Consider the following 12,480-nt stretch of genomic DNA (forward strand, 5'->3'; position numbering starts at 1 on the left):
CATATTCTATCCATGTGAATAGGGTTGATCTGACTAATAATAACAATAATATTAATAATGGTAATTTACCAATTTTTAAATCTTGAAGAACTACTAGATAAAGTTGAAATTTTTCAAAGACAATCCTTTGGCCAGTTCTATGATTAAGTATTTTACTCTGTGGCATGTATAAATTACATATTATTGCCCTGCCCATTCTGCATATTTACATGTTCTGACACTTGAATAAAAGTGTGACCATTTTCCACTTACATGGGAACATTATTATATAAATTTAAGATTGTACCATGTACTTTGTTTAGGAGAAAGTAACTTCTGGTATATTTAAAGTAGTAGTTAAGCATGCGAGTGTAATATTTTACTATCAGTAAATAAGGAAGGAGTAATAAAATGTACTAGGTCCAGATTTGGGAAAGTTTGATCTCACTTAAGGTCATGTGTGCTGGGAATGGCTTTTTTGTAAGGATATGTATGTCTACCTGAATCACCAAACATTTGGTAGTGACAGTTTACTTCAGTATCTTATAGGATGGGGGATAGCAATAATATTAGACTTGTTGAAACTCATATTGTTCTGTGTGTTAGAATAATACAGATTTTTTTAGTGCTAAGGCTAGAAATATATGCTGTGTAATGGAAAATTTATAGAATAGAGAAGCAGATGTGGATCCATCACAGATATGAGCTAGGGTTGATTTTATATACATGTTAGGTTTAGTTAGGAAAATTGTATCAAAATGTCATGCAATTCCTGATAGCACCCCTTTTGGTAGAAGTATTGCTCCATAGTAAAGGGGGCTACATGTAACCATATGCAAACCTGTGGTGGTGTTGATGATTAAAGGCAGGGAACTCCATTCATTTTAGACATATTTCCTGAAGCATTTCAAGAAAATTTATTCTGAGGCCTTGCACATTTATGTATTTTGCTTTGCTTCTGAGTTTCAAGGTCAAGGTCTAACTCAGTATTATATACAGTTAAAAACAAGAAAGTAGTTCAATGTAGAGTGATGAAATCTTTCAAGATAGATCAGCATAGAAAATAGAATGATATAGTACAAGGAAAACAATGTTTTTAAAATAAATTTTATACAAACCCAATAACCATAAGTAGCCTTGTTCGTGTGAAGTGAACTCAGTTGTACCAGCTAGAGATTTGGAAGAAGGAACTCTGTTGTCTAACCATTCCAACTCTCTCATGTCACTGTTTTAAGCTCTGAATGGCTGAAAGTGCCTAAGTACCTGGCTTTGTAGCTAAATTTTCATAAATACTGAATGCTCTCTTGTGTTTATCATGAGGATACCCCTTACTTAGCAGTGGATACAACTTATTGTTTTCCTTTATGATAAATGTTTTAAGTTTCAAAATGGAAGCAAGTCATCTTAAGAAACTTTGAGCCCCCTGTAGAGAATAAAGGTGCCATCAAGGAGATGGCACTTGTCAAGAATTTGTCTCTGCCAGATTTGGGCAGGAGCTGTAGCAAAAGGACAAGACCAAAAAGGGCGGAGAACTTGTCAAGGAATGGCAAGTGATAAGCAAAGTGGAAAATTCCTAAAACCCATGGCTCCATGCTGATGGACTCCCAGGGTCTCCAAAACTTTTGAAGGTGGCCCAAGCTTTGAGGTGGAAGATTTGAAGGGACAGCAAAATTCATTTATGCTGGGGTGTTCTTCCATAGGACTTATAGCTGGACTTGCCTTGGCCTTTGGAATGAAAGGATGACTAGGGATTGTGAGCTAGAAAACAGAGCAGTATTGATGTAGTGTATATAGGTGACACTTCAGAGGGAAATATGAGAACTGATAAAGATGTGTAGAGGATCTGATACTACTGATACTAGGGAGTCCTCTGTAGGTAAGGCTACTGAGTCGGGAAGTGGAACAGGCAAATAGGGTATATAGCTGACGCACCCAAGTTAATGATCGAAAACCTGGTTGCAGTGGAATTATGTCTCCTAACTCTGGTTAGATGTTTAGGAAGATACCAGAAACAATGGAATTTTAGACATAAAGGAGACAAAACTCGGCCATGTAAAAAAAAGTGGAGAGGTCTGTAAAGCAATATCTCTTGTCATAATATTAATATGCAATAATGTACATCTCTTGAATGTTCAACGCTGTAATGTAATGTAATGTAGGGGAAGGACAGTCTATTGATGATAGGCAATATCCTTGTTTAACAGTGAACTAGTGTCATCAAACACACACTCCCATTAATTCTAAAGGATCAAACTTCCTCTGCAGAAGTCTGCCAAGAGCAGCCTTGAACTGAATGATAAAATGTTTCGAGTCACTGATCAGAAAGGGAAGCATTTCAGAATTCTGGGTTTGGTTTAACCTCTGCTAAATCTGAGACTCACCATGCAAAGGAGAACCTCTGGAGTCAGTATAATCTTGCAATCTTGGAGCTCAGTACCTTGACATACACTTGATGTCAATAGATGCAGTTGAGAAGTTGGAGATTTCCATAAAGGAAGTGTCATCCTGAAGTACTTTCAAATCCTCCTTGGTTACCTCATTTTAGTATTTTATTAGCAATATGTTGTCATTGGCTTCCAGGCAGTTTCCAGGAGAACCAAGTGAATGGGAGCAGGAATACAGCCTAGAGATGCATGGAATATGGGAATAAGTAGAGGCTGCACTCGTAGAAGAGAGACTGTTCACTAAAAAGGTGACAGGCAGCGCCTCAATTGCGTGGTTGATATGATGTTTGCTTACCACCTCGGTGGTCGCGGGTTCAATTCCCGGCCATTCCATTGAGGAGTGAGAGATGTGTACTTCTGGTGATAGAAGTTCACTCTTGATGTGGTTCGGAAGTCACGTAAAGCCGTTGGTCCTATTGCTGAATAACCACTGGTTCCATGCAACATAAAAACACTATACAAACAAAAACAAACAAACTAAAAAGGTGACACAGGAAACATTTGGGCACATAATTAACTTACGGTCACAAGCAGCAAGGAGAGAAATGAAGGATGCCAGAGAAGCACTTGATATATGATAAGAAGTAGTTTATGGATGAATGGACATGGAGGATGCTACCTTGATGCGAGACCTGTGGTGTGAGATATTGTCGTGTTCAAGTGATCGTTCAGAACCACTAATGAAATCTTGACGAACGATGATTGTTGGCTTGGGAATTGAAAAATGTTCTTGACGTAGAGACAAGAAGCTTTGCAGTGCACCTTGAGGATATTCAAGAGTTAAGGACAGTCTCAAAGTAGCAAGCAATGGCGGAGGCAATCTTGGAAAAGGAATATCCTGCAGATAACAAGTAACCACCTTGGGTTGACTGGGAGAACATTAGGAGAGGGATACAATTATGGGGTATGAAATTCCTCAAACATGGAGATCCTAAAATTTGAGAGTGGAGGAGTCTTTCATTGCTTATAGTGATCACTCTTGACAAGAGCAGCCATGATGGAGGAGAAAGCCTCGACAGATGACTGAAATTTGAGTCAATGGAAGCCCAGTCAAATGCATTGCCAATAGCAGGTGTTCCATGTTTAGGGCTTTTTGCTGGCTTGGTGTATTAATACTGCAATCTCGGGGACCAGCCATTACACACATGCATCAGAATATGTAACAATTGTTTGCCTTTTCATGAATGGCACTGCAAATGGGGACTTTATCCAAAGATTAGAGAAATATGCAATAGGACTTCATCCATACCAGCATAAGTACTCATACAGTAATTCCCTAGAAGCAAATGCAAGGAGAATGATACAAAAATTACTGTTATAACAAAAAAACATAAAATGTGAATCACTTAATACTATGCCATAAACTATATTAAAATCTGGTCATTAAACCTGAGACAGAACAGAGAATTGAAGGCATCCATTACAGTGACAGCTGAAGGACAAAACATAAACTCTTGAAACACTGGGGATCACACTGGAGAGAGAGAGAGAGAGAGAGAGAGAGAGACCAAAAAGCTTGTATGCTCAAAAGGTGATTGATGGTCCCTTGCAGGCTAATGGAGTTATCCTACACTTTCAGTAGGATTTCTTTCAAAACACTGATTTTGTACAACAGGGTTTGTTCCACATATAATAAGGTCATCTATGATTAATGGTCTTGTAACAACAAAGCACTAACATAGTTGATGAAAATACATTTTCAGGACCTTGTACCATTAATGTAAAAGTCAAGAATAGATTTAACATATGAAGCTTATACACCATGTGAGACTTATGGAGCTCTCCAGGATACCACGTTACCATAGGAGCTTATTGTGAGTTGAGCACTATTAATAGCAGTCCATCAACTGGCCACTGCTCTGATTTGCTCTTTTGATACTTGAAAAGAATACAGTACCTTTATGAAAAGTGGAATGTGCCAAAATATCTTGTACAGGGATATTTTCACCCATTGTAGCACTGAGCCAATGACACAGTCCAAGGGTTGACTGGTTAAATGTAATCCAAGATAAGGTATTCATTTGTTTATGGTATAAAAATCATAGAAAGAAATGATTTATTAACAGGGTAGGTGTTTGTATGAGTAAGGCCTACAGAAGAGCAAATGATCTTGTAGAGGTGGGCTGCAAATGGTGTTACAAATAGCAAATGATTGAACTATTAAGCGTTTGTCTCATGAGATAATGCCATTGCTTTAGAATCCTGCAATTCACTTGCAAAATGCAGGGGCATCTATACTGTCTATCACATCTGTGGACAAAGTGGTCTGTTAATGTATAAAATGCAGCTATGTATATGTTAAATGATGAGAGAGTTCTAAATGGTACTTTCATTTGTGGATCAATTCGAGATTCATGTTTGCGTTTTGTAATGCATTGTACATGTAGAATTTAGTGTGTTACTCTGTCACTGTCTCACAATGATTAAGGTTGGCTTTATTCTTTGTGGTTCAATGTCCCATAACCTATCAGTGCTACAGTGTCCTACTGCACTACAACATATAAGGCCATGGTTTGAAGGAGCGTTGCTACATGAAACCGAAGGGAAATGTGGTTTATCCTGTAAGATTTTTCTGTCCTTTCAATAAGATCCTTAACTATGAAAAAGTGGTCACATAAATCTGCAAGAGAAAATGAAGGCCCTAATTTTTTTGAGCCTTTCCACCCCACATCCGTGACGTGGTGAAAGGTAGTCACAATATTTCCCTGCCTCAGAGGTTAGGGTTTCTCAGCATAGCCTGTACCACTAATATCATCCATGAGAGAGTAACAGCTTTTTGAACACAACAAGGAAGCAAAGATGGCTGGACTTTAGGAGCATGGTTCGTTGTATTTCAGATTTGAAATGCCGAGATGTGCTGCAGCATGGAAGATGGTAATATCCTTTAATCTTGTTAGTACTAGAGGATGCCAAATATGTACCAGACTTTCTATTTATTCTATTTAAAAAAAAGATGGTGTTCATAAGACTGCTTTTGTAGCACATTTGGAGTATAACAAGAGAACCCCTGAGTAACTTCCCCATGAAGGAAACTAGTCATCATAAGGAAATTTACCACTTTGATGAATGTTATTTTAATCAAAAGTGGTGCCTATGTTTCTGCTAGTTTTGCAGGCCCCTAAAGAGATTTGGATATTAAATTTCTAGTCCAGACTTACATTATCTAAAAGGCATTTATTCAAAACTAGCAGTTGTACCCGTCCTTCAAACGTTATTGAACGTGAATTCACTAATAAATGACCTGGACATACATCTTTCCCCAGCCAGTGCCACTGTGTCAATGACTGGCTCAGTCAAGCACCACTGTTTGATAACAGGCGCATACATGTTGCAACAGGTTGTTCAGAAAAGATTTGCATCAACCCCCACTTAATTGGCCCTTGATAAAACTCAGCCTATAGTTAAACTCTGTTGTTAATGTTAAATGCCTATGTAGTCATTTATACTGACACATGGTACCAAATTTGAATGCAGTAGGCTCATCTTTGACCCTCTGGGTCCTAATTCCCAAAAGTGATTTGTCGAGTCAGATAACTGATCGCAATCCTTAGTGAATGCTGTCATTGTGACTGCAGCTGCTGCCAGCAGCCCTGAGTCTGTAGTTAGGCTATGAGGAGTAAGCATTCATGCTAGTTTGCCCCTTTTATCAACGTTGGTCCAAGTTTTGTTTTTGACAAGGCACTGTTATGTCTATGCCCAGACTTTTGTGATTTTTGAGGACTGTTTTTCAAGCTGATGCTAAGCATGCCAGATATTCCAATTTGCCAGTTAGTCCATCAATTTCCATAAGGTATTGAGTACGCATAGAATTCTGCATTCTTCAGCCATGAGGTGTAAATGAGTTCATGTGTCTGGTAGCGAGTCTGCACAGTTGTCTGCGAGTCCACATGGTTGTCGGTGAGTCTGCACATGTATTAGCAATTCTGCATGGGCATCAGTGAGTCATCAGCAAGTCTGCATGGACATTAGCAAGTTTGCATGGGCATTAAAGAGTCTGCATGGGCATTAGCAAGTCTGTGTGGGCATTAGGAAGTTTGCACGGGTGTTAGTGAGTCTGCATGGGTGTTAGAGTCATGGTGTCACTGAGTCCACATGAGGTTTCTGCATGTGAGCAAGTCATCAGTGAGTCCACTTAGTGAGTGAGCTTTTTACTAAAATTTCTGCCAGATTGGCTATGAGATCTTTAGTGCCTGATCTTGTGAGATGATCTAGTTCTGGGGCTACTTTTGTCCCTGAGGAAGAGGACTCGTATTGGCATTGCTCTTCTTGACAGCATTCTCTTGCCTCCTCCCCCTCTTTAAGAGGTTAAGAGAAGAATGACAGCCAAAACATTCATTGGAGGTTTTGTTAACAATTCCTTCAGTTTTAGCACTTGTTAAACCTGCACCCAGTAGCTGCAGATAAGGCTAGTGATAAAGGGTAAGCACTTGAAAAATTTATTTTATTATAAAAATCATTTACAGATAAAAAATATTAAGTTTTTATGACTCGGCTGTTATAATTTTGAAATCATATGGAAATCACTTTTTTATTGCTTAGAAAATATACTAGTTGAAATATATACACTTGGAATGTAAAAATGATTCCATCTCAGTAAAAAGCAGAAAGTACTTCACTGAAAATTAGTTTGTTCATTTTTTTGTTTACTAAAAATTCTGTAGAAATAAAATGACCAAGTGAGTAATTCAGAATTACGCCTAACACTGCAAACCTTTTTTTTTGTATTGTGACATTTTAGTATCATGACTGCAAGAGTTTGATAATTTCCCTAACTGCTGGCTTGAGGAGGGATGTGGGAGGGTTTCATAATAGCATTGGTAGTTATTCATTTCCCTAAACCATCTAGTATTCTTTAGCAATGTAGCAATGGGGAAAGAGGCCAAAGGTGAGAAGGCTTTTCTCAGGGATTCCACTGTTATTTCATTAACTGAGAAGATAACAGGAAGACAAAGTTACATACAATAAAATTGGGCCTTTCATATTAAGTAGTATAACTAATTCTGGATGGAGGCACTGTAGTGGCCTTGGTTCTTCACTCTTTCTTAAATGAAAATTTGGTGACCTCATATTTAACTGGAAGGAAAGTAATTTCAGCTAATGATCCTTCTGTGAAGGATTGAGTTTCAAATCCAGGCTCTCGACTCGAGTAATCAGTTCATCAAACCCTAAGGCAGGTGGAGGCTTCTGTAGCTGTATGGTCACATCTTGAGGGCACTTTGGTACACAATAGCAGTATTTTCCCTGGTGGTTATCAATGGCAGAAACTTTTTAATAGCTTACTAGAAAATAACAGTGAAGCATATGACTGCAGAGAACTTGGATTTTTGTTAGGTGCAAGGATAAATACACCAACCTAACAGAAAACTGCCTTAAGGGGTAAGGATCAACAATGTGGAGGGTTTAGTTTGCCTGACTCAGATCAGTCAAGCATACTCCCTAAGATAGAAAAATTTAAAGGGGAATGATGTAGGAAAAATAAACTGAAAAAAAAAATTAATGAATGGACTGACAAGACTTCAACGATATCTGTAGTTCACAGAGAAAAATTATTCTGGGAAGACAGGATGTATGTAGCAGATTAAAGGGGATAGTCAAAGTTTATTGCCAATGAAGGAGAGACCAGGGAAGTCATTGGATTTTTTTCAGTGGCTGCTTTTCTCCAAACGAAAAGTTTTAATGTATGTTTAAAAATTTTAATGGATGTTTCAAGAGGGGAGCTCACCTATTAGAGGTTAAGGTAGCAATAGTTTTGTTCTACTTGGAAGCACAGTTATGACATCTGTTTGACATAAGTGGCTGTGTTGTACAGTCGCAACATTTGCAGTTCTAAAAAGCTTAGTAATTAATGTTATGTGGATCATCACAGTCTAGCATACATATAGTGGATGCCTTAGCATATGGATATGTGAAAGTTATGTAAGGGCTTGCCTGGAAAAGCAGCTCTTCAGTCCAAAGGCCATACCACGTTGAAAGCACCGCTTTGTCCAAGGGCATGTAAATCTTAGGAGCCTATCAGTAAGCACAAACAAGAGTAGGTTTGTTTAGGAACATTTGGAACAGCATTCCCAAAATTGGCATGTCAGTCTGCTTGTACTCAAAGATTATGATGTTGGTGAAGGGGCTGCCTTAATGCATTTTTTTTTTGGCAATTTCTGTAAATGTCAAGTTTAAAAAATAAAAAAATGGAAAGGGAGCAGCTTGCGACAAAGAAAAGTGAAGGGAGGTTAACTGGATGACAGTAGATGTTGAATGAAGAGGTAGAAAATATGCATCTGGTCCTAAAATTTCTTTAGTTCACGTATAGTGGCCACACGAGATTGGTGACACCATCTGTTATCGTAAGCATAGCATGCTTTCTGTAGTTTGATGTAGTGGAAAATGTATGTACCACACAGAAATTTAATGGGTGTTCTATAGCCCACCATCTTTGTTGATAATGCTGTCGACATATAAGCTGTTTATTTACAGGATCAGAAGTAATGAAGTCTTGCTTCTTTCTTTTGTGTAGAAGAATCTTACCTAAACTAAATACATAATACTATAGATTCTTTGCACCATCCTTTTGGTGTCAACTGTGTTTCCACCTTCCATTCACTTTGGGCTGTTCCAACTTAGCTGTTCAACTTTGTCAAATGTACTGTGCTTCAATTTCACTCTCTTATTTCATAACAAATCCTTTATGTGAGCCCTAAAAAAAATGATAAACGTAACTCTGGTCATTTTGAACTACCATAATTTATAGTAATAATATGTAGGCTTTGCTTTTTCTCCCATGTACTCTTAATTCTTATTTACCTCACTTATGATTTTTTTAAGACCTGAGAAATATGTAATGCTGCTGTAAAACTAGATGTTGCCTGTAATGATTCATGAACTGTCTCCAGAGATTACGGTTTTAATGTTACAAGTATCAGATATTTTGTTTTACCATTATTTAATGTCTGGTTTATTGGGGTGTTAGTTGCCTCTTTATCATTCTTTCCCTAACATGATAATGGAAATTGTGGTCATCGTCAGATGCTATCCTTGCTAACTTTCTTCGACAATCTTGCTTTGAAAAGGAAATTTCATTAATGCTGTTCTCCATGCACCCAAAGTAGTGGTGTGTGCTACTTGCTTTGCTGAGTATCAGTATCCACATTCGTTTGATGTGCAAGTCAATAAGCTGCTTGGTATCAGATGTAATAAATTTCTCTTACTGATACCCAGAGCTGAATTGGACATGTAGTAGAACATGGAAGATTGTGTCCTTTACTTTGGTGGAGTCAGCAGGGTGTACCATTTGTTGAGCATATCCCTGATTTCTATGTCAGGATATGGTTGCCGTGCACTTGCTTTGTGGTGCAGTATAAAGCTGGTTTTGGTGTGATTTATGAGGTTAGATAAGTGTACTTTATTGCTGTTTATTAAAAAATGTAAATCAACAAAGGTAAAAGCCAGCAGAGCTTGTTGAAGTTTGCTGATAAGATCATCAGAATCTTAAGGGTTGGAATGACATCATTTGATGTAATCTGAATCTTGAATGATTTGTTTATTTTTATTGCTCTTTAGTTATTAGTGTATATACAACAAGAATGTTATGATTAATGTATTTAAATATGATCACATTTCATGTGGTGTTTGATATTTAAAGAAATAAGTTTTTAGCATTTAGTTTGTAATTATTGTTAGGTTAAATTACTTAATAATAGTAATCTCGTTCTTACAGCTAATAGAAATTCAGCAGATGGTCAGTCGATCTCGAATGTTAACCGACAGGTTGATTCAGCTGAAGGAGAGGGTTAACCTCATTCAAAGTGATGAAGGCCATTGCTGGTGGGAGCTTATAACTCAGATAGAAAAAATTAAGGTATAAGTAAAAGTGCAATTGTTTCAGGCACATTTTGCGTCAAGTCTATACTAATTAAATAGTCTATACTAATCAAGTCTATACTAATTAAGTATGAGTGTTTCTTGTACTTTATGGTTGTTGGAAGAAAAAAAATTGTCAAATAACTATTATAGAATCTTAATCTCTGATCTTTGTTTACGTACTGTTTATCTTTCAGGTAGAATTAGATGGCATCACACAAAAGTTCCAAGACCCGCTGTTCCTTAAAGATGTCCGTAGACTGATTCACCAACGCAGAAAGAAAAGGGCTAAAGTGAAGAAACGACATAAATTAAGAGTTAAAGAAAAGAAAGAACAGAAGGAGTTGTGGAAGAAAGAGGAAGAAAAAATAGATGCATGGCGAGAGAGAATACGACAAGTAGAGGAGGATAAAAGGCGAGTAAGTGTATTGTAGTTAGATTCAGTTTCTTTCTACAGATACATTGTAAATTTTTAAACCATTGTCAGGTTTACAGTAATACAAATAAAGTCCTGGTATTTTTGTCTTTTTTGTTGTGTAATCCTGACACATTTGCTGAAAGGATACTGATCTTTTCTTAGTGATATGTATTTAGGTATTTTTGTACAAGGTATTGTAAGAAAATTCATGCAGTTGGTAGACTTGATTGGTGCAATACATGCCACAATTCATAGCTTTATGTCAGAAGGATAGTGGTTTCTGGAATTTTAATGCTTATTTTTTTTTTCTGCACTTGCCCAGTTCATTGACTTGATAATTTTGATAGGAATGCCTTCATCCCAACTCCAAGAGAGGGAACCATATTTGGGAGAGTGGCAATAGCTGTGGTTTGAAGACTTAACTGATTGTGCAGTGAGTGACATGAAGTAAAGATTTATTTTGTGTACAATTATAAGAAACAATTTTGAATCTCAGAAGTTATGGGGACCTAATGGGTGAGAAGTTGACATTGGAAGGGATTACAGTTTGGGTGTGATGAAAATTCTGATTTTTTTTTTTTTTCACAAAACCAAGTTTCAAAATCTGTACATCTTGAAGCTGATCTAAGAGATGTGCTAACTGTGACCGCCAACACTGGTATGAAGCTATGAATTTTTGGTATATCGAGAATTCCTTTCAATGAATCGTTTGAAATGATCCAAATACTTCTGACAAAAATTATTCATTAGTGCTGACTTAGCTTGTGGTGAGTTGTCGTGGTGTTTAGTTTTCCTGGCGCTGAGTTGGTGTTGGTGAGTCAGCAGTGTTGAGTTGGCAGCATTGAGTTGTCCCTTCCTAGCCCTGCACAGCAGAAGTATGGGTTACATTGCCATTGTACCAGGCAAGCATTCTTTTGGAGGAACTGTTGCCAGTGCATGCATCTCCACGTTTAATGAGATAAAACCTCCCCCTTGAGGAGAGTCTTCATATATAAGATGATGCTTTTTATCCGTATAGGAACATAAATTCATGGTCATTTTCATTTTTCTTAAAAATATAAACTTCAGGTCTTCTTGTAATGCCAATATTATTCAGACCCGCTTGGGGTGATAGTTAAGTACTTCTTACTATGCTTCAGTGACCTGACTAACTGTTACCTAAGATGTATTCCTATATAAATGTAAATATCGTGAATTTGTAATATTTAGTACTTAATATTAAAGATAATGTCTACGCTTTGACTTTACATATCTTTTCAAAGTCTCTGCCTTGTTTTAACTGCTGACAGTTCCACGCTGGATGAGTGGTTTTCGAGCTCGGCTGCCAATCTGGTGGTCTGGAGTTCGATTCCCTGCTCTACCAATGCGGAATCAGAGGAATTTATTTCTGGTAGTAGAAATTCATTTCTCGATAAATTGTGGTTCGGATCCCACAATAAACTGTAGGTCCTGTTGGTAGGTGACCAATTGGCTCCAAGCCACGTAAAAATATCTAATCCTTTGGGCCAGCCCTAGGAGAGCTGTTAATCAGCTCAGGGGGTTGGTTAAACTAAGATATACTTAACTTTAACTGCTGATACTGTATGAAATAGGGAATTTATTGTGGTAAATATTAGTTTGCTTTCTCATATGTTAAGAGAAAAGCTAAAAACGTCGTGTAGATTTATTTAGTTTTTCTTGGTAGAAAGGAAACCAGCATAGTCATAGAAAAAAAATCAGTATAATGGCATATGTGCATTAGTTTTATTGCATTTGTAATCTTTATAGGTAATTGAAATATTTTAGATT

The 12,480-nt window shown here is 37.3% G+C and overlaps 1 protein-coding gene across 1 annotated transcript in view; it reads left to right on the forward strand.

The window, feature by feature from the left end:
- Window positions 1–12,480, forward strand: part of LOC135222978 (programmed cell death protein 7-like) — a gene marked incomplete in the record, with an annotated part of 81,534 nt that overhangs the window by 1,896 nt on the left and 67,158 nt on the right. Inside the window, 2 exon segments of the mRNA XM_064261471.1 lie at window positions 10,132–10,272; window positions 10,472–10,693. Of these exon segments, the coding sequence (XP_064117541.1) occupies window positions 10,132–10,272; window positions 10,472–10,693 (363 nt within the window).

Source organism: Macrobrachium nipponense, chromosome 20, assembly GCF_015104395.2.
Source record: "Macrobrachium nipponense isolate FS-2020 chromosome 20, ASM1510439v2, whole genome shotgun sequence".
Lineage (NCBI taxonomy): Eukaryota > Metazoa > Arthropoda > Malacostraca > Decapoda > Palaemonidae > Macrobrachium > Macrobrachium nipponense.